Genomic DNA, 22,553 nt, shown 5'->3' with positions numbered 1-22,553 from the left:
TTTGCAGAATGTCCTGATTTGTGCCTCGTATTTTCATCAGTTTCTCATAAAATTGTTTTTTCTGGCAAATCATTGAGGACTGAAGTCAGAAAATATAGACGTACATTTGAGTTTCAGACATCAGAAAATTCATACTAATGCAAAACCTGTTATTTTATCAACTTTCTAAGTTTGTAAGAGTAATATTTAAAAAATGTCTCTTTTTTTGGGCCTTTGTCCTCCCATTATTTATGGCTTTGTCCATATTTCTTGCAAGAGGTTGAGAGGTATGAGTCACACACGCACACACACACACACACACACACACACACACACACACACACACACACACACACACACACACACACACACACACACACACACACACACAGAGTGACTAAGTGAGCCCATTATAAATCCCAACAAAGGAACAAAAATATGGATGGATTTTAAATATTGTTCTTATAAACATAGTTATTTTATATATAGTATAATAACTATGTATAAAACGTTATACATTGTGTTATCTTCATTTTAGGGGTCAAATAGGTTTTGTGGCTCCAGATGAATTTTATTTGGTGGGAGAGTGGCCAAAATGTTTTTTGATAGTGAAGGTTGCAGACCCCTGACCTAAACAGATGTATGCAAATACAGAGTTTCTGCATCCCTACTTATTTACTTGTCAGACTTGTGACCACCTAGGCAAGCAGACAGAAACCTACACACACGCATCCAGGCTTATGATTCCCTATCTAATCCACACATACATACCTACATATATGGGCACAGACACACACACACATTCATTCATACTTCTTTCTTCATGTCCCTACAGAAATGCAGTCACTAGTCCACATAAGTACACACACTTGGCATCCCACTCAATATGACTTGTCTGGACTTTCCTGCACTGTGAATACTCCCATTGAAGTGAAGGGGTGACCACCCTGTTGTGGAGATAATCATGATTTCCCACTAGAATAAAATTTTACTTAGCTGAGTGCCTAAATCAGAATCACTCAGCCGAGCAAATCAGTAGCCAAGGAATTTCTGGTGAAGAACACAAGGATAGTTGATATTAGCCACACCCTCAGACGGATGCATTAGCATGCAGCTTTGCCTGTGAGAAAGTCCTGCGGGTACATCTTTAAGCTCAGTAATGTCCAAACCCTTTTCACACACTTCTGTACCAGCAGTTTGATATACACACAACATACAGTTTTAATACATTTGTAACACATGCATATGAATCATGCTGACATTCACAACTGACATGTAATCATTTACAAGATTTCAGACAGCTGTGTTGGCAGTATCTCCCTCTGTCACACTTCTGTATAAATCATGTTAATGTTCACAAATGACATATAATTATTTACAAAATTCCTGATAGCTAGGCTGACAATATTTCCTTTTGTGACATCTCCCCCCCTCACAAAAATCAAGCAAGTTTTTCAAGTGACTCTTTAGAAACATTGCTTGAGAGGGTGAGCCTGTCTGGGAATAAACTACTCCATTCCCTGTCTTGAAATTCCAGCTGCCTTGGCCTTGGTGATCCCAGCACAGTGCCGCACTGTCCTATCATATGCCTGCAACCCTGGGTTCCACCATAGCAATTTGGGATTTCGCTGGCTGGCTCCCTGTGATCATAGATCCCCCTCAGACTCCTCCTGACTCTTACTGAAAATACTTAGCATGAGGGCCCCCCTCTCATGGTAAGATTTCCTCATGTTAACATGGTACAGTTTGTGCCCCTACCTCCTGTCTAGCAGTTCTACCATGTAGTTAACATCACTGACCTTCCTTACCACTTATTACTTGTTGTGTCTGACAGGAATGAGAACCATTACCTGCTGCCCCACAGCATACTCTCTAGCTCGAGCATTCCTGTTATACCAGACCTTTCTCTGCTGTTGGGCTTCTACCATGTTCTCCTGGGCCAAGCCCATGAGCTCCCTGAGCCTTGTCCTGTTTACGACATATGCCACAAGAGACTCCTTGTGGGATTCACATGCACCCTCCCACTCATCTTGAATCAGATCTAGAGGTCTCCTCACCCTATGCCCATACAGCAACTCAAAGGGTGAAAAACCTGTGGATTCCTGGGGAACCTCCCTGTAAGCAAACAGATGGGCAAATATTTGTCCCACTTCTTAAACTGGTCTGAAAATGTCCACAGCATGGTCTGCAGTGTAGAGTTTAACCTCTCAACCAGACCATTAGTCTGAGGACAGTGGTGGGGCGGTGGTCTTTAGGTGCTTCACCCCACAGTGCTTCCACAGACAAGCCAGCAGGTCTAACATAAAATTGGCACCTCTGTCAGTCACTATTTCTTTTGGGAAAACTACCCTGCTAAAAATCTGTAACAAGGCATTTGCCATCTTTTCTGCCTCAATGGAGGACAGAGCCACTGCCTCAGGGTATCTGGCAGCGTAATCTACTACTACTAAGATATTACTTTTCCCTGTAGAACTTGAGGTATTCATAGGTCCCACAATATACATAGCTACCCTCAGAAATGGCTCCTCAATCACAGCAAAGACATCCAAGGAGCTTTCGCCACCTTGTCTCCTGCCTTGCTTACTTTTTGGCACTGCTCACAGGTCCTCCAGTACCCTGTTACATCTGTGGAAATTCCTGGCCAATTAAAAGTTCTGCATAATACGTCTCTTTGTACATTTTATACCCATATGACCTACAAAGGGAATATCATGGGCTATGGCTAGAAGTGCCAGATGGTAGGCTCTGGGCACTACCAGCTGCTGTATTCTTTCACCCTCTAGCCCTCTGTTAGGGGTCCACTGTCTATACGGTAACCCTTTCAGATTCCCCTTTTCCTTAACAATCAGGTGCCTCACTGGCTGCATCCTTCAGGTCTTATAATGTAGGGTCTGAGAGCTGAGCATGTCTCAACTCTCTTTGTAACCCTTCCCAGCTCTCCTTCCACAGCCAGGCTGGTATCCTCTGACAGCAGTGCCTCACTGTCAGCCTGGGCACTACTACTCACCTCTGCCCTTGCAATCACTCTGTCCAAGGGAACATCACTACCCACAAGTAGCTGTGGCTCACCTTCAGTCTCACTGCTACAGGTAGCTGCCTCTCTAAAGTAACCACTGCACCAGTCCTGGCTTTAAGTCTGCTGTCTGTCTGGGTCCCCCCCCCCCCAGGCTACCAGACCCACATGCTTGTCTCAAAGCCTAACTGCTTCTCATTGCATGCACACAAGGTACTATATTATCAAAATCATTCCTTATCAGGACATCTGCAGTGATATCCTCAAACATACCTACTTGCTGGCTTCCTTTTCCACCCTCCCAGTCCAGGTGAATCCTACCCAAAGGTATTTGGAATGGTGAAAGCTCTGACTGGAGTAGACTGCCCAAGAAAGTGGAGCTCTCCTTTAACCTTTACAGGCTTCACAATGGTTAGGTCAGTGGCTGTCTCTCTATTAGCAGTGGCCTCTTTCCCATTTACTAAGATAGGATATAGCCTCTTGTGATAGTTTGGTGCCCTTGTTGTCTCAAGACAGCCTACTGCTGGCATTCTGTCATTCCCACTTACTGGCTCTCCCACCTTTTGTTCCTCACCTTACCTCCGTGGACATCTGTATGCTACATGGTCCCGGTCCCATTGGTTGCATATGCTATATGATCCCATTGGTTGCATTTGAAGCATTTAACCCTTGGTTCTGGATGTGTACCTGGATTAGTGACTTCCACTGCTACTGGTGGACTCTGTTGGGTCAGTTTAGGCTGCCACCATGGGTTCCTTTAGACCCATGAGCAGCACTGAGTATCCCTTTCCTGTACAGTGATGCCCTGCTTGCTAGGTATAGGTCTCCCTTCTTCCCCAACTCATCTGCAGTATTGCATTGCCTGGCTGCCAGACAGATTCTCATGTCCTTAGGCAATGTGCTAAGGGCTTGTTCTCTCACCAAAAGGTCTGCCAGCCCTTCAGAACTGGTGACCTGACATCCACTCACCCACCTATGAAAATAAGTGCTTAGTTCAGCAGTATATTCACATGCATTTTCATCTGCCTTGCGTTTATGCTCACAAAACGTTTTCCTCTAAGCTTGAGGTGTTTAAAACACTCTAACAGACAATACTTAACAGTATTATAATTTAAGCAATCAGTATCAGACAATATAGAAATGGCAGTTACAGCTTTACCGTGGAGTATAAGGGGGTCAGGAACTGTACCCAGAACCCTTGGTCAACATTATACTTTTTACATACCCTTTCAAACATATGAATAAAACTGCCAATATTATACCCCTCTGTAAATTATGGAAGAAATGTACTGACCTTTGTTGCTTCTGTGGTTCAGTTACTCCCTTCCCCATTACCTCCATGACCCTGGTGAAGAGTCAGCATCTCCTTCTCATGTTGCCTGTGCCTCTCATTCTCCTCAGCTTTCAGTCATCTCAGTTTCTCATTTTCCTCAGCCTTCAGACTTTTCACTCTCTCTGCTGCTTCTATTTCCAAACATTTAGCCTCCAGTTCACGTAACTCCAGGCGGATTTTTAATTCCTCTGTGTAAAGGTTAAACTGTCCATTTTCTGAGAGTTGTCCATCTCCAAGACCAGTCATGTCCTCCTGATTACTGGTCTGGGATGTAGCTGTTCCCAAGGCTACAGTCATTTCTGCTTTAGTCAGGTTGGTAATCACGAGTCCTTTAGCTTGGCACATCACAGCCAACTGGCTCCTTGTCAGCTTGCCGTACTCCTCTGCTGACATTCTTGCCTGCTCTCCCTAAGTTAAAAAAAATAATAGTAAAACAAAACAGTTGTGATATGAAACTCTGAATGTTCACTGTGTCGCTGATTGTGAGCACAAACACCTTCCTTTAGTGACCACTGTTTACAGGCTACAGGAATGAATATCCACACCACTGAATCCTAATATGTGGATCACCACTGCGCACCAATTAATGTGTGATGTGGCTATCCCACCACTGCCCATGAATTAATATGTGATGCCCCAACACTGGCCCAGTAATCAAGGAGCCTCCATCCTCACCACTGGAAACAGTGGAGAATGTACACACTGGGAGGATGACAAGTACACACGCAGTGAAGTGCAGTTTCCCTTATTAGCACACAGAGACCACATTCAGTCTGGGGCTGGTTTCTCCTTCTTTCTCCAGATTCCCAATAAGACTTCCCACTGGCACAGCTATAGAGTTGAGTCCTTAGCCAGTGTTCCAAGCCAAGTCCTCCAACACTTTCTCTGCCCAACCAGTACTTTGTCTCCCTGCCCAAGTAGCTGACGCACACACACACACACACACACACACCTGGCACAGGTTTACTAGCTATGCCACCTTCTGTCCAGCCTATAAGGTAGTTATTACTGCCACCAGAACTCCTTAGCAGCTACTTTAAGGTCCTTAACAAAAGGTGTTCAGTCCTACTGTGTAATGTTACTATTAATTTAAATAGTAGTCTGACCAGGAGCAATGCTGTTAGGAGTGGTCTGCACAGTGGTACCAAATAAATATGCAAGTACTCTTGGAGCTTAAATATGTCTCACAAATATCAGCCACAAAGATGGGTTTACATATATTTAATAGTAAATAATAAAAAAAACAAGAAAATACTCCGTAAATCATCACAGTAACTTCAGAGTTCAAAATCACAGAAAATATTTAAAACAACATTGCAGGGCACTGTCAAATAAATACAGAAAAACATCTAAACTAATCTTTACAATATTCCTTACTGAATCTAAAATAATTTACTGTACCCTAATTAGCTTACTTGCAGCAAGGCAAGACAGATGTGGTGAGTGGATGTTTCCAGCTGATGCTGCCAGGTCAAAGACAAAATACACAGTTACTGTCTCAGAGAGTTCTTAAATTAATATTAAATATTACTGCTGGGATGCATGCAGCATGACATCAGTTTTTGTCACCTGAATTCAGTTCTCAGGCTCAACCATCGTCATAGCTGGCCTTAGGCATAGGCCAACTAAGCGGCCGCCTAGGGCACCGATCTAGCAGTGGTGCTTTTCCAGTATTTATTTGATGTAGGTAGACCAGGATGGGGGCACTGGTTAGTGTGGTGGTGGGTGCCATGGAGCCCTTTTGCCTAGGGCACCAGTTGACCTAAGGCCGCTCCTGACCACCGTTGCTAGAAACTGCTAGCATTTAGCATCTCCCTGTGAAAATGCATAGCTTTCAGATATTTGCAACTGCTGGAGGACATAAAACAATTAGAAAGCAATGCAGATGGATCCCAAGTTTTAAACATCCTGTCTCCCTGCTGCACTGAAACTGAAAGATAACATCTCTTTTATGGCACAGTTATAAAACAATTTAATTTCAACTATTTTACTGAAGTTTTGCAAGTTAACCTTCTATGTGCCAGTTCCCACTGTTAAAACATACATTTACATGATTACAATAGTTTATATACATTTCTGTTCTTTTCCAGTATGGTACACTGTGGATATATCTTTAAGCTCAGTACTGTACAAACCCTTTTCACACACACTTCTGTACCAGCAATTTGATATACACATAACATACAGTTCTAATACATTTGTAACAAAAGCATATGAATCATATTGACATTTGCAACTGACATATAATCATTTACAAAATTCCAGACAGCTGTGCTGGCATATCTCCTTCTGTCACACTTCTATATAAATCATATTAATATTCACAAATGTCATATAATTATTTACAAAATTTCAGACAACTAGACTGACAGTATTTCCTTTTGTGACACTGGAAAAAGTGATCTGCCAAAAAGTTTGGAGCATAACTTTGACCTCAGCCCCATAGGAATGCCTCTTGTATTCCAGTCTTTGTAACATGAAGATGTGAAAAGAATATTTCCTGAGTCATTCTGACTTTTGCAGCTGTCATATACCCAGCCCCACACTATTCTCCCATTCTTTTCTTACTTAGACCAAAGCCATTTTGAGTTACTCTAATGATTTATAATATACAACTGTGTCAAACAGAACAATCTAGGGCCTACTGTCATTTCTTAATATTTTCTTACGTCTAAGTTGAAGACCCCCCCTCACACTTTTGACTCCCACCTGTGTCCTCTTCTGCCACACATGTTCTTCAGTTCTGCTAGATTAACTTGTCTTTATCTAATAGAGTATGTATACAGTATACCCCTCTTTATTTTTTCTTTTTTATTGTATACATGCCCAGCATGTGCTGTGTTCGTAATGTGCACAATTTTCTTTGAGGCCTTACTAATTTGTTGTATGGTGGGGGAGAAATCTTAGCAACCCTGGAAACCGCATATCATTCCTGTTATGCTATGTATCACAGAATCTTACTAGCCTTTTTGTATTGCTTAGCATGATTCAGCTTGGAGTGATTATTACCGTAAATCCTTTTCCTCAAGGAGTACTTTCCTCCCTCTGAAGTGTGTGTGTATGTATGTATATGTGTGTGTGTGTGTGTGTGTGTGTGTGTGTGTGTGTGTGTATATATATATATATATATATATATATATATATATATATATATATATATATATATATATATATATATATATATGTATAGGTACTTAGCGAAGTAGTTTGCCAAAAGTACACATAACCTAACCATCCTAATGTCAAAAATCAGCTGTTAATGCGAAAAATGTCGGACACAACATTTTCGGCATTAACAGCAATGCCACCCTTGCCGCTACTCCCCAACTAGCATACCTAACTTCCAGGTTATACAGGGGGGCAAGCCTTCCTACACCCCCCCATGGGGGGCTGTGCCCCACACCCCCCACAACTATATAGTCCAACTCCGAGATCGCACTACAGTGAGGAAAGGGATGTATTTCCCTAACTGCACTGTACCGCGATCCCTGTATTTCCCTACGAATGCTATATTTGCAAATGCACAGTCCATTCACAAATATAAAGTTCGCAGATGTAACCTGCACACATATGAAGTATTCGAACATCTGTAGTTGAAATACTTCATAGCTGTGAAATGGTACGGCAAGATTTCAATGGTAAACCCTATATATGTATGTATGTGTGTGTGTGTGTGTGTGTGTGTGTGTGTGTGTGTATATATATATATATATATATATATATATATATATATATATATATACATATGTATATATATATATATATATATATACATATGTATATATATATATATATTTTTTTTCCTCTGTTTTGCTTTAAATGCCCACTGCTCAAGTTTCTAAAATTTCCAGTCTTTCAGCTGTAACTGCTTCAGTCATCTTTGTGGTACTAGCATATAAACTGAAGCATAGTATGATGTTTGAGGCAGCTGCACTGTGTGTGACTAGTTTCAGCAGTGAACTGTGGTAGCACTGCATTGTTTTCAGACTTTTCTCCACCAGTTTTCCTATAATAAGCATTGTGTGCTTTCCAGTCAGGTAACTAGTTTTTAGTACTCTCTCATTTTTGATATTCAACCCCAGGTTTCACTGAATGGGCTTTGCTAAATTGGCCAGCAAATGAGATAACTCATATGTCTGGAGGAAGGGACTTTTAAATGATTCCTGGTCAGTGTCAGGAAGGAGGCCAGAAACTAGGCAAAGCTTCATTTTACCAAGCTGCACACAAGGTGTTCTTGTGCTTCCTTATAAGTTAGGAGATGTCCTTCAAGGATGCATCTGCAGTCATAACATATGGGTTGTCCTGCCTCAGGCAGCCCTTCGGTCGGCCGGATTCCAAAGTCTGGGTCTGGCCTCGGCTGATGTCGCATCTTCCCCGACGTCACAGCTGCTGGGGTATAAAGGCATCAGCCAACGCCATTTTCCTCAGTCTTTCTTGCCGCGCGGTGCCCGAAGCAGAAGCTGTTCCCAAGTGCCGGTCGGTCAGATCCAGAGATTCAGCTACCGAAGACTTCTAAAAAGCTAAGTACCCCGTTGGGGACTCTTTCTTGCCTCAGCCGATGTCAGACAAAGTAAATAATTGTTTAACTTGTGGGAAACAAATACCTCATAAGGATTTCCATTCCTACTGCCTTCCTTGCTTAGGCCCAGACCACGACGTATCAGCCTGTTTAGTCTGTGCCTCCTTCAACCGACGGACTCTTAGACGTCGGTCAGAGTTTGCAGAAGAGTTTTTTGGATCCGCTTTTGCATATAAAATGCCGTCGGAGACTCCGACTACGCATTTAGCCAAAAAACACAAGGAAAAGGACCGACACTCGCGGCCCGCGGTTTCGGCTAAAACCACGGTTAGGCCCACCGCGAGTGTCTCGGTTTCGGCTGAAACCGGGGCCTTGGTTCTTCCTTCTGCCGAAATCTTACCTCCGACAACCGAGGCCAGCGAGGCCCCGGCCGAGTCGGCTACAGAAATCCCTACCGAAGAAGCAAGCGCACGAGAATTGTCCGACACCATTCCTTTGGACATTTCCACTCCTGCACGTGGGGCAGCAGGAGTAAGCCTCACAGCTATAATTTGTTAAAATGAAAAGCAGTTACTGGTCATTTATTTATGCATGTGTCATATTTACTGACAAGATAAGGATTTTTTTCTTCTGTGCATGGTTTGTAGCAAAGAATTATCATTATCTTGTTATGACTTTGACGAACTTAGAAGGAACATTCAGTTGAATGGCTTTATCTTTGAAATAACAGTTTAGATTTATTTTTCAGTGTGTATGGCATCAAGTTTTGAATGAATGGTGAAAGATGAGTCTAACTGTGCAGGTAACTTAAACTTTTGGGGGGAGTCTGGTGATGTGGAAAAGAAGCAAGGGCCCATAGAGTGGGGATGAGAAATGTACCAGTAAGGAAACTGCCTATTAAGTCAAATGTTTCTTGCATTATTGTAGACTATTTGACTTTGCTGACTGTAAATGGGGATCTCTGGCATGCACTGTAAAATTTAGACAAGATTATGCTGTAATATAGTAATACCACCGCAGATCATTTAAAATTCTGGAAAAATGTGTTTTTGCATTACAGAGGTGTTTCCATTATAATATGTGTTGTGCATATTTGTAGCAACACATTTATATATATATATATATATATATATATATATATATATATATATATATATATATATATATATATATATATATATATATATATATATATATATATATATATAGAGAGAGAGAGAGAGAGAGATTGCAGCAGCCCCTTCTATAGTTACATAAAGAATCTCCACGACAGTACCCAGATTTGCTTGGAGCTGTTGCACAATGGCACCTTCTATTCCGAGCCAACAGATATTGCCAATATACTGGCGGACAGATTTACCCCTCTCTCCCCCACCAAAGGACCATTCACAATACCAGTAGATTGCCAGGCACCCAGTATTACTGCTACACAGGTTAAAACAGCACTGTCCAAGGCCAAGAATACAGCTTCTATGGGACCTGACAATATCCATAGCTGTATTCTACATGAACTGCAGACTGAACTGGCACCTCACCTGTGTGCCCTTTTCAATCACAGCCTCACCTCAGGCTTTGTCCCTACTGAATGGTGCACCGCTATAGTCATCCCTCTCCACAAAGGAGGAGCGACTACAGACCCTGGGAACTATCCCTGCATTATTGGCTAAGCTTCTGGTGTCATTCTAAGGGGATCCAGTATCTTTCTGCCTGGGACCACATGGTCAACAGACCATGATGCTTTGCCAGAGATGGCCTGCACCTGTCACCCCTGGGATTCCGGATACTGGCTAAGGGTCTTGTCACCCCTATAATGCCTTTTTTGGGCAAGTTTCAAATGACAGATACACCACCGTAACAGGAACATGCAAGCAAAAACTGAGGGTAATGCTACTCAGTGCTAGAAGTCTAAATCTCAAACTGCACGCACTCGAGGCACTCCTTAAAATGGAGAACATCGATATCTGTGCAGTGACTGAGACCTGGTTCAAGGCTCTAGAGAACACCCCTGCATTACCAGGCTGTAATTCATACCACACTTTTCGGCCAACCTGGACCAGAACACCAAAGGCAGAGGTGTGCCCATCTTAATTAAGGATATCCACACCTCCAGGCTAGTTGTGCAGCATAATGCATCCAAGGTTATCCAAGTGCAACTAACTCTGGGCAAAACGCAATCCAAATTGTAGCTTGCTACAGATCCCCCACAATGCCCCAGGATTCCCAATCCTCTTTTCTTGATTGTTGTATTGTATCTTTCGGCTTTTCCCGGCTAGGGGTCGCAAAAACAGAACTCTGGACCGCTAATGATTGGCAGTAGATTTTTATGTGCCGAGTTGCCAGCACTCAAAATATTAGGGTTCAACCAAACACCCTAATAATGGGCGATTTCAACTACCCCACCATTAACTGGTAACCAACTCCTTCGCTCAACGCTTTCTGGAATTCATAAATTCCAATGCCCTGGCTCAACTTCTCCACACCCCCACCAGGGACAACAGTATCCTAGACCTAGTCATTGCCAACATGAGTGACCGGTGTTCCACACATAAAGTCAACTCCTCGTTGGTCAGATCCGACCATAAGGTAATCACCCTACATATCCGCATCCCACCCCCACCCACCATTAAGGAAACCACAGTAAAAAATTTCTCCAAAGCCATCTTCATGCTTCTTAAGACAGAAGTGGCAAACTTCATGACACCCATGCAGATGGACAATACAGTTATGACTGCTGAATCCTATGCAAATGCACTCTATAAGCACTTACACGAGTGCATGGATTGTGCTATTACAAACAGAACTAAGACGCTATCCTCCAAAAAAAGGAAGCCAATGTCATGGTCCCCTGCCATAAACAAACTCTACAGCAGAAAGAAGAAACTGTTGCAAAAGAGATTAAAATCCCATGAGTGGAGGAGCTCCCCTGGTCAGCCTCAGTAAGAAGCTGAGATCCCATATAAGATCCTTCAAAGCTAGCTACGAAAACAAAATCGCCACTGATTGTAAGGGCAACCACAAACCATTCTGTAGCTATGTCAAGAATCTCAATGGCAAAACCCAGATCTGCTCTGAGTTACAGCACAAATTACAGAACCAACTGATATTGCCAACATCCTGGCAGATAGGTTCAGTGCTAACTTTACCCCCCTCTCACCCCCTAAAGGGCCTATATCTATACAGGAAGAATGCAGAGTCCCTGTAATCACATCTATGCAGGTAAAATCTGCACTCTCAAACCAAAAACACAGCATCCATGGGACCGGACAACATCCCAGGCTGCGTTTTACACGAACTTCAGAACGGACTGGCTCCCCACCTAAGCACCATGTTCAATCATAGTCTCACGTCAGGCTTTGTGCCCACTGAATGGTGCACAGCAACAGTTATCCCACTCCACAAAAGGGGAGCCACCACTGATCCTGGGAACTATCGCCTTATTAGCCCGATGAGCCTGGTCTGCAAGGCCATGGAACATGTCATCATGGAACTCATAAGCAAAGACATTGGTAACCTCCAAACTCTGGACCCCACCTAGTTCGGGTTTGTGAAAGGTAGATCATGCCTTCTGAACTTGATTGACTTCTTTGAGGTAGTCACCCAAGCCGTAGACGTGGATAAGGTGCTTCACACAGCCTATCTTGACCTTGACAAGGCTTTCAACACCATCCCCCATTCTGGAATTATAGCTAAACTAGGTATAAATCCCTATGTCACAAGATGGGTTGCCAACTGGCTCACTGACAGAACCCACACTGTAAAAGTTGCAGACTCCAAATCTGACTTCAAACCAGTGACAAGTGGAGTACCATAGGGTTCACTCCTGGGACCTCTCCCATTCGGTATCTACTTTTCTGAAGTACAGGCTAGCACAGAAGGCCTCTGGCTAATGTAGTTCACAGATGACTGCAAACTAGGAGCCATAGTCAAGTCCCCAAATGATATGGACATCCTACAGAAGGGCCTCACTGAGCCAGATGCCTGGTGTCAGAGGCATGGCCTCAAGCTCAGTGCCAAAAAGTGCATTGTCATCCCCTTCTGTACCCATGAACTACCACATAAACAGCAGTCTACTTAATGCCAAATGTGTGATAAGAGACCTTGGGACCCAGGTGGACAGTAGTCTCTCCTTTTCATAATCACGTTGCCACAGTATTCAGGAAATCCTTCTATGTGGCACACCTCATCACAAAAGGGTTCTCATCCAGGAAAAAAAGAGGTCATTGTTCCCCTCTGCTTGGCACTCATTAGACCCATTATAGAGTACAACACCCCTTTTGGAATGTATCTCACAAGACATCCACAGCAGCTGGAAAGGCCACAGAAGTACCTCACAGAGGATTACTGGACTCAAACAGATGCTCTACACTGACCGTCTCAAAAAACTCCAACTTTACTCTGTAGCATATCACCTACTCTGATGAGATCTCTGTCTACCATATAAAGCTATGTTAATCCCAGAGCTGTTGGACATGCTACACCTAAAGAAATCCCAATCCCTCTAAGCTACATGCTCTAGGGACCTAAACCTTGTCATCACAATAAACAGGACATGCTGGAGGGATAGATTCCTGTCCCAGAGACTTCCTATACTTGGAACAAGCTACCCATCTATGTCAAGCAAAGTTCCTCATTAGCACTCTTCAAGAAAAATCTTGATGAGTGGACGGGAAATAGGAGATTTACCCAGGGGATCACTTCTGTGGCTCTGCTCAACAGGGGCACAGAAAATTAACTTTCTTGGGTAGCTTAAGCCAGGGAACCTTGTTGGCTAGGCTTACTTAGGTCCTTGGGCCGATAGCCTAGTACCTACCTATGTAGCTATGAACCTGTTAGCCTGACAAGTCTGATGTGCAAAACTATGCAACTCATAATCATGGACCTAATAAAGATATAGGGAACCTCCAAACTCTGGATCCCACAAAGTTTGGTTTTGTGAAGGGTAGATCATGTCTGTTCAACCTGGTCGACTTCTTTGAGTCAGTCACCAGAGCTGTGGATGAAGGCAAGGTGGTTCATACAGCCTACCTTGATCTGGCCAAGGCCTTTGATACCATTCCCCACTCAGGAATCATAGAAAAACTCATTATGCTAGGCATCAACCCCTATATCACTAGGTGGGTTGCAAACTGGCTCACAGATAGATCCCACAGTGTGAAAGTAGCTGACTCCAAGGATTTCATGACTACTGTGGCAATGTGATTATGAAAGGCGAGACTACTGTCCACCTGGGTCCCAAGGTCTCTTATCACACATTCACAAGTGAAGTCCCACAGGGTTCGGTCCTGGGTCCTCTCTGTTTTGGTATCCACTTCTCTGAAGTTCAGGCCAACACGAAGGGACTCTGGCTGACAAAGTTCACAGACAATTGCAAGTTGGGAGCCATAATTAACTCCCCAAGTGATGTTGACATCCTGCAGAAAGGCCTCACTGAGACCAATGACTGGTGTCAGAACCATGGCCTTAAGCTCAGTGCCAAAAAATGTGTTGTCATCCCCTTTGGGAAAAACCCGGTTCCTGTGAATTACCACATCGATGGTAGTCCACTGAACACAGAAGGCGTCATAGGAGGTCTGGGAACACAGGTTGACAGCAGCCTCTCTTTTGACCCCACCACATTGCCATTGTGGTCAGAAAGTCCTTCTATGCGGTACATCTCTTTACTAAGGATTTTGCATCCAGGGAGAAAGAGGTCATTGTCTCCCTCTACTCTTCCCTCATTAAGCCAATCATTGAGTACAATGCCCCATTTGGCATGTGCCTCACTAGACACCTACAACAACCATTGAGGCCGCAGAAATACCTCTCAAAGAGGATCTTAGGCCTTAAACACTTGTCCTATATGGACAGACTCAAAAAACTCTAACTGTTCTCTGTCTCATATCGCCTGCTTAGAGGTGATCTCTGCTTGACTTACAAAGCCATGTTTAAATCAACTCTGTTAGAAATGCTACATCTAAAGAAATCCCTCCACACTACATGCTCTAGAGACCTCAACCTCATTACCACAATCAACAGAACAAGCTGGAGGGACAGGTTCATAACCCAGAGACTGCTCATGTTATGGAATAGACTTCCCATACATGTCAAGTGGAGTGCCTCACTGGCCCTCTTCAAGAGAAATCTTGATGAGTGGATGAGAAATAGAAAATTCACCCCGGGGTTCACTCCAGTGGTTCTACTTGACAGAGGCACTGGGAGCTTAAGTTGGGTGGCACTATGCCAGGGTAATCCTGTGGGCTAGGCTTGTAAAGGCTCCAGGGACATTAGTCTAGTACACACCTATGAAGATATTCTCATGTCATGTTAAAAATGTATCTATAAATATTGAAAAAAATTCAAGGACCTCCTTTTGTAAAAAAAAAAAAAAAAAAGGCACCCCTTGTACCCAATTAAAATAACTATTATTTCACCTACTGCAGTAGTCTTCTCCTGTTCATTTACAATCAGCTTCACATTTAATTGACTATTTACTTTCTACATATATCAAATAAGAATAACACCAGCTATTGAGTGTCGTAAATGCACTACATTTTTCTGACTTGGTTTGAGACTCCTTTGAAACTGGTCTGTTTTTTCCAGTTATAAAATGTTGGTTTGGATCTTTTGAATGTCATAAGAACAGCCCTTTTCTTAAGCTGAAGTGGTGGTCTGAGTCATGTCTTCTAATGTAGCAGTTTCTGAGCATTGGATTTGGATTGGTAAGTGATAGTATGTAGTGCCCCCATTTTATGTAGAATTTAGAAGGGTAACTTGTTATTCTGTGCAGCCCTTTGAGAAGTATTGTTTTTTTCTATGTGTCTTGCATTATAACAGAAGAATGTTCATGTCTTGCTATGGCTTTTTCTCAGCAGCACTGAAGTGACTGATTCTACCACCCAGCACCCTGCATAAGAGCACACATCCCACCTAAGACATTATTTAGCTTTCTTTCTAGTGATTAAATCAAATAATTTCCGTATTCATAAACTTATACTTGGTTGGGTTTTGCAGAGAAGCATTTAAACTAATGCTTTGGCCAGACAGGTGGAGTCAGTCTGCTTTTTTGTAGTGTGTGATGGAGTCATAATTTTAAAGCAGCCATCCTTACATATTTCTGCCAGAACTTTTGCAGGGCCTATCAATACCTGACAGACCATAACTAGAATCAGAATCTCCAGTTTTCCAAGTGAGTTAACAAAAGTTTTGCTAGTTTCTAAAGTTGTACCCTTTGTAACAATGTCATTTTTCTCTGAACTTTATTGACTGTAATCTTACATTTTCTTGCCAGGTGATATGATGACTTTGCTTATGAAGAAAGATACACTGTCTGAGGAAGAAACTCAGTTCTATATTGCTGAAACTATATTGGCAATAGATTCAATACACCAGCTGGGTTTTATCCATCGAGACATTAAACCTGATAACCTACTGCTAGATGCAAAGGTAAACTAAATGTCCATTTTTATGCAGCTTCTATTCTGTTCTGCTGAAGTAGTTAATTGTGTTTATTGCCAGCTGTTCACGTTACTACCTCTGTGACATCCTTGTGTATTTTGCTGGTCCATCAAACATGACAAACTAAGCATGATAATGAGTGTGCTACCGACTTGGATGGATGGCTTAGTACTTCAAACATGAAAAGCTCCAGTAAACATGTACTCGATTATGCTGACTTTCTTCCTTTATGCCACAGATGTGGTGTTTATGTGGCTTTATGAGGGACCATTTAAAAGTTGGACTGCTTTGTCATGTATAATTTGTAGGAACTGTATGGATTAAGCAGTGGACTTCTCCAGCTTTGATTAATGGAGAAAAAAGTTGGAGAAAGTATATCTGAGTTCCCGTGAGTCTTTTACCATTACAACTTGTTGATTATACATAGTATTATGTAGCTGTCTGTCTGTACTGAGAAAAAGTGTACAACGGAAGGCATATTTTTTTCTGATATAGAAAGTTAGTTTTGACCTGGTGAAACAGTATCCTTGTAGAAGTACAAGTTGATACTTGTGGGATGGTAGCAACATCTGTCTCTTCTGTTTTTTCACCAGGAAACTCCATTTGATTGTGTTTGACCTGCAGTTAAGCATTTTGTATGCATTGCAGTGTGGAGCAATTCTTTGGAAATCATCCTTGCTGCACTGTACAGAGTAGCCATGAAGTAAAGTAAAAGCCACAAGTCACTTGGTTATAGAGCCTCATCTCAATTTTCATGTGGTTTTGGAGATTTTTCAAAGGCTGGTGATGTATCTGAAATGAACAACATTTGTTATGTCTAGCAACTGTTATGCTCAAGAGCAAGCCTGTGCTGTTTTGTGAACTCTGTACTTAGGTAAAAAAAAACTTTGCTTCATAGAGTTCACAACTTACAGGCTTCTCGTAGAACGTACTTTCTTGGACTAAGAAATCTCCATCTGTCCCTTCCTCTGTAGGAGAGCCTTCCTCCTGTAGTTTAGATAAAGGATATGAGGTGAAGCAGTGAGAGTCCTGAGTGACACTCTTGAAAGAGCCTGAGGGCACCAGATTCAGTGAGAGATGAGGCCTTCCCTGCCTCAGGTTTCTGTATATGTTTCCTTCACTTATACATGTGTCAATGCTTCCTCAGGGGATGGCAGTAAGATAGTACTCCCTCATGTAGCTACTCTGTAACAATTCCAGGCTGTCATCCGGTGATGAAAAGAGCAGGAGATGCACACCCATGGCAACCACCTTGAAGGATACTTCCTGGTGTGTTGGTGACGCTTTATTCAGAGTTTGTGTCCAATATCTGACCGGAAGTATCCAGCTTATGGGGGAAGAGTCCACCTATAAAGTCTAATTAGTTGAACTCTTAGAGTCGAGGAGTGTACTTCTCTGACACCCCTCCCCTAAGTTGAGGAAGGTTGCCCAGATATAGGATACTTCCACCGGTCCTTCAGCAATAGCTGGGCCCATAGCATCTCTGTAGATCTATCCTCTGAGGGTACATCCATCCTAGTTACTACTTAAAGATTTTATGATCAAGTACCACCTCAGCCTTTGAATGCAATGGTGCCCCTTTGCCTGATATTGAGCACTTGTTTGCCTGTCTAATATTACCTCACATATTGCTGAGCTTATGTCACCTAGTGCTGTAGAATAGGACAGGGGTTTCTCTCTCCCCCTCTCCCATGGGCACAAGAATCCTAGAACCTTTAGGTCCTTATGTTTAAAACAGAAGACGAATGTTGATTTGGGAAGTCCTGTGGTGGTTCAAAGTCCCACAAACATTGGTGCAATTAGTGCAATATGTGTACAAGGATCCAATGACTTAAGTACGAACAGTGTTCAGTCTCACAGAAGGGTTCCCAGCAGGAGTGGGTGTACATCGACTCTGAGCCCACTGTTGTTCATACTTGCATTGGACTACATTAGCAGTCAGGACAGAGGGGGCACACCAACAAAGCTGCTGTATACAGATGATGTGGCAGTACAGGCAGACTCTGAGCAAGAACTTCAACAAAAGATAGGGGAATGGAACCCAAAGCTGAAGGCACATGGGATGAAACTGAGTACAGATAATACAATTGTAATGGCACCAAATGGTGGAAATCGGAGGAAGCTGAGAATTGAGTTAGAAGAGAAAATAGTGGAACCTAGTTTACAGCTTCATGTATCTGCAAGGAGTAGTTGAGATGAAGGGAAGTCTGGATAAGAAGGCCAAAGCTAGAATCACAGGGGCTGCAGCCAACAGTGTATGACAGAAAAATGCCAAAGAAGCTAAAATGTAAGGTGTACAAAGCATTGGTGTGACCAGTATTGCTGTATGATAAAGAAACCTGGGCAGTAATGTTAGAACAGTTGAGGAAGCTAGAGGTTATGGAGATGAAGTGCCTGAGACAGGTGGCAAGACACACAATATGGGACAGATGAAGAAATGAGGACATAAGAGCAGAATCCAAAGTAGCTCCAACTGCAGAAAAGGTCAAAGAGAACAGATTACTGTGGTTCAGACACAAGTGCAGAAAAGCAGAAGACAATCTGGTGAAACAGATTTGGGGCAGACAGGAAGAAGGCAAGAGGAAACGAGGGCAGCCAGCAAAGTGGTTGGGTAGATTGTGTGCAAAAAGACCTGTGATAGTCGGGCATGAGTGTTGAAGGAGGAGAGCAGCATTAAATAGAGAGAGAGATGGTGACAGTTGACACAACACCCCGACCCTGTGTAGAAGTGGGGGAAAAAGGGGTTGATGATGATGATTATGATTGAGATGGTGATTCCTCTTCTCCCTGTTGCTCACCTCTTGGTGACTTATTCCATAGAGACAGTTGCATGAAGTCCACTGTCGATTGACATGTTTGTCTTGCTTCACTTGAAGTAGTTGAACCAGTGTGCCAAGAAGGATGACAAGTCTTGGGTCTTCCATCTTTATGTAAGCTGCTATTTATGCAATGTGGAAGTATGCTGATTCTGCCATCAGTATTCTCAAGAACTTGGTTGCAGCCTGGCTGCATGGATTGGGAAGAAGGAACCCTGAGTGCAGCCTAGTCAAACTATATTCATTTATTGGTTTGGGCACTAGATGAGCTGAATGGGGGTGAGATAGGAATGAGTGCCTTACGTCAGCTTTCCTGTTGAGGGGTAGTACTTAAGCTTATAGTGACTACTATGACATGCTTCCCTAGCTGTAGGCATGCTACCATTTTGGTGGCTGGGATGAGGTCATGTGTAATCTGGCAACACAGGCAGTGATACCTATGATGTCATGCCCACTCTACCCAGTCAGCAATTTCCTTCACTTGAATACCCCACCACCACCACCCCAGCTACATGTAAGATGCCACCTACAAGTCTCACTTCTCTTTAAAGGGGAACGACTATGTTAGGAAAACTAGCCTACAAGGTCACTTTGTCCCTGAAGAGTGAGAATCCACCTTCAGGATTACAGCTGAGTTTGGCCAGACCCATTCTTGGACAAAATAAGCGGAGTTGAGTCTTAGGAGTTAATAGACTGTAAGGTACCACTCTCACTGAAGAGGGAGGGCCCAGTTCCTGTATTGCACTGGATTTAAATGGACTCCCATTCCCTAATGATAAGGGAGTAGGAGGAATGACTGAGTAAGAGGGGAATGGGCAGATAGCAGCAGCAGTGACTTGAGGAGGATAGAAGGTGGATGCATTCTGAAAGCATAAGTGGTGTTGAATATATCCTTGCTAAGCGTTGCAGACCAGGTATTTATCAGAAACCAGAGTCCCTTTTTAACTTGCTGCTAGGTAAATATTCCAAAGATTTGGACAGGATGGGCAAGAAGGTGTTTTCCTCCGACACTTCTGGTCTTGAGTCTCTTAACTGCATCTGTTTCAGCTTTCCCATTTCCTGTCCATCCTTGTGAACCAGGTATCCGAAAAGCTGTTAGAGCTGCCTATTTTGGAGTCGAGGAAACCTTGATGAAGGCCCCTAAAGCATTTTTGGAAATGAGCTTTATTAAGGCCCATTGTAGTTTTATCTGCTCTAATGTTGTGGCCTGGGAAGCAGGGTGGGGTATGTCCCTGTGACAGATTGCGGGGCTTGGGAGGCAGCAGCATTGGGTATGTGTCGCCAACAGAAGATGTGGTCAGGGCAGCAGGTTTGGTATGTTTACAGCAAATGGTGAGGCTAGGGGGAAGCAGCAGTACTGGGTATGTGTTTGTGGTGGCTGGCTTGGCTAAGGCAGCAGCCATAGTGGTTATGTATCTGTGGTGGCTGGTGTGGCTAGGGCAGCAGCAGTACTGGGTACATGTCTGTGGTGGCTGGTGTGGCTAGGGCAGTAGCAGTACTGGGTATGTGTCTGTGGTGGCTGGTGTGGCTAGGGCAGCAGCAGTACTGAGTACATGTCTGTGGTGGCTGGTGTGGCTAGGGCAGCAGCAGTACTGGGTATGTGTCTGTGGTGGCTGGTGTGGCTAGGGCAGCAGCAGTACTGGGTACATGTCTGTGGTGGCTGGTGTGGCCTGGGTAGCAGCAGTACTGGGTATAGGATCATAGGAGGTTACTAGGCTAATGGCCCTGGGGCTCTTACAAGGCTAGCCAAGAGTTTATCCCCAAAAAGAAACATCAGTCAGCACCTGTTGCCCCTATCAGTGAGGGACACAGGTGGAACCCCTGGCACGAATTTGTGGTTTCCCATCCACTCATCACAGTTGCGCTTGGAGGGTCAGTGAAGTGCTCTGTTTGACGTATATAGGAAGTCTATTCCAGAGATGCGGCAGCCTATGAAAAACAAACCTCTCAGGTTTTGTTAATGTCACATATTAGGTTTAGACCTTTTGAGTGGGTAGTGAGTAAGGAGTTAGACTTATGGATATGGAGCATCTCTACTACGGCATGGTCCGAGATGGCCTTAAAGGCGAGACACAGATCACCCCTGAGCAATCTGTATATGATACCGAGTAGAGTGATAATGATTTGAGCTTGTCTGCATAGGACAGGTGTTGAAGGCCATGGATTCTTTTTGTGAGGTATTTCAGTGGCCATTCCAGTTGGTGCAGATGTTTGGAGAGGTACATCCTAAACAGGGAGTTATACTCAATTATTGGTCTAATGAGGGAGGGGTATAGAGAAGTAATAACCTCTTTTTTATGGATGCAATCCCTTTACTTATGGTCAAATATGAGGTTATCATCAATCTGAGTGCCCAGGTCTCACCACAGATTGTGTGCTTAGGGGGTTGCCATTGATGTGATAATCAGTAGGGGGTCGTATTTTTGCTGAATGGTATTATGACACATTTCTTTGCATTTAGCTTGAGGCCATGACTTTGGCACCAGTCATTAGTTGCTGTGAGACCCTCGTGCAGTATGTTAACATCATCTGGGGAGTCAGTGACAGCACCCAACATACAGTTGTCGGCAAACTTGATCAGCCACAGGCCTTTTGTCTTTGTCTTTGTACCTCTGAGAAATAGATTCCAAACAGTAGGGGTCCCAGGACAGATCCCTGGGGAACTCTACTAGTGACAGGTCTGCTATCAAGGTGCCTGTTTTGACTTTGAGGGCCCTGTCTGTGAGCCAGTTGGCCACCCACCTGATGAGATAGGGATTTACGCCAAGTTGTGTTAGCTGGATTCATAATTGGCCTTGGAGGGTTTCATTAATGATCTAATTTGCTTGTTGAGACTAATGTGCCTCTGGTGGCTGGTGTGACTAGGGTAGCAGCAATACTGGGTATGTGTCTATGGTTGCTGGTGTGACTAGGGCAGTAGCAATACTGGGTATGTGTTTGTGATTGCTGGTGTGACTAGGGCAGCAGCAATACTGGGTATGTGTCTGTGGTGGCTGGTGTGGCTAGGGCAGCAGCAGTACTGGGTGTGTATTTGTGGTGGCTGGTGTGACCAGGGCAGCAGCAGTACTGGGTGTGTATTTGTGGTGGCTGGTGTGACTAGGGCAGCAGCCGTACTGGGTATGTATCTGTGGTGGCTGATGTGGCTAGGGCAGCAGTAGTTGGCAGGGTCTGACAGATGGCATTGCTCGGGCATTCCTCATTTACTGATGAGATGAGGCAAGTCATTCTGGATGTCCTCTTCCAGGACAGTGTCCTCTCTGAGCAGTCTGTCTAGGATGTCTATCAGCTGAGAAGAGAGACAGAGTTTTTTTACCACCATGCTTGATCTCTGCACTTCTTCTCCATAACTTTCTTCTCTCCTACACCTATTTAGCAGCAGTTATGGGATGTTGAGGGCATCCAAACATCCCATGGTTTGTTTTTCATCTGCAAAGTCTTCCTACAGCATGGCTGAATGTG

At 43.6% G+C, this 22,553-nt stretch overlaps 1 protein-coding gene across 3 annotated transcripts in view; it reads left to right on the top strand.

The window, feature by feature from the left end:
- The window catches only part of STK38L (serine/threonine kinase 38 like), a 721,763-nt gene that overhangs the window by 560,450 nt on the left and 138,760 nt on the right, over positions 1-22,553 (top strand). For all 3 annotated transcript variants that reach the window (XM_044087725.1, XM_044087724.1, XM_044087726.1), the window contains one exon: positions 16,112-16,266. In XM_044087725.1, coding sequence (XP_043943660.1) covers positions 16,112-16,266 — 155 coding nt within the window. The remainder of the gene's footprint in view (positions 1-16,111; positions 16,267-22,553) is intronic.

The sequence above is a fragment of the Protopterus annectens genome, chromosome 11.part0 (genome assembly GCF_019279795.1).
Source record: "Protopterus annectens isolate FY-2018-M chromosome 11.part0, PAN1.0, whole genome shotgun sequence".
In the NCBI taxonomy this organism is placed as follows: Eukaryota; Metazoa; Chordata; order Ceratodontiformes; family Protopteridae; genus Protopterus; species Protopterus annectens.
Note: the sequence above shows the minus strand (reverse complement) of the source record. Positions and strands in the feature narration are given on the sequence as shown.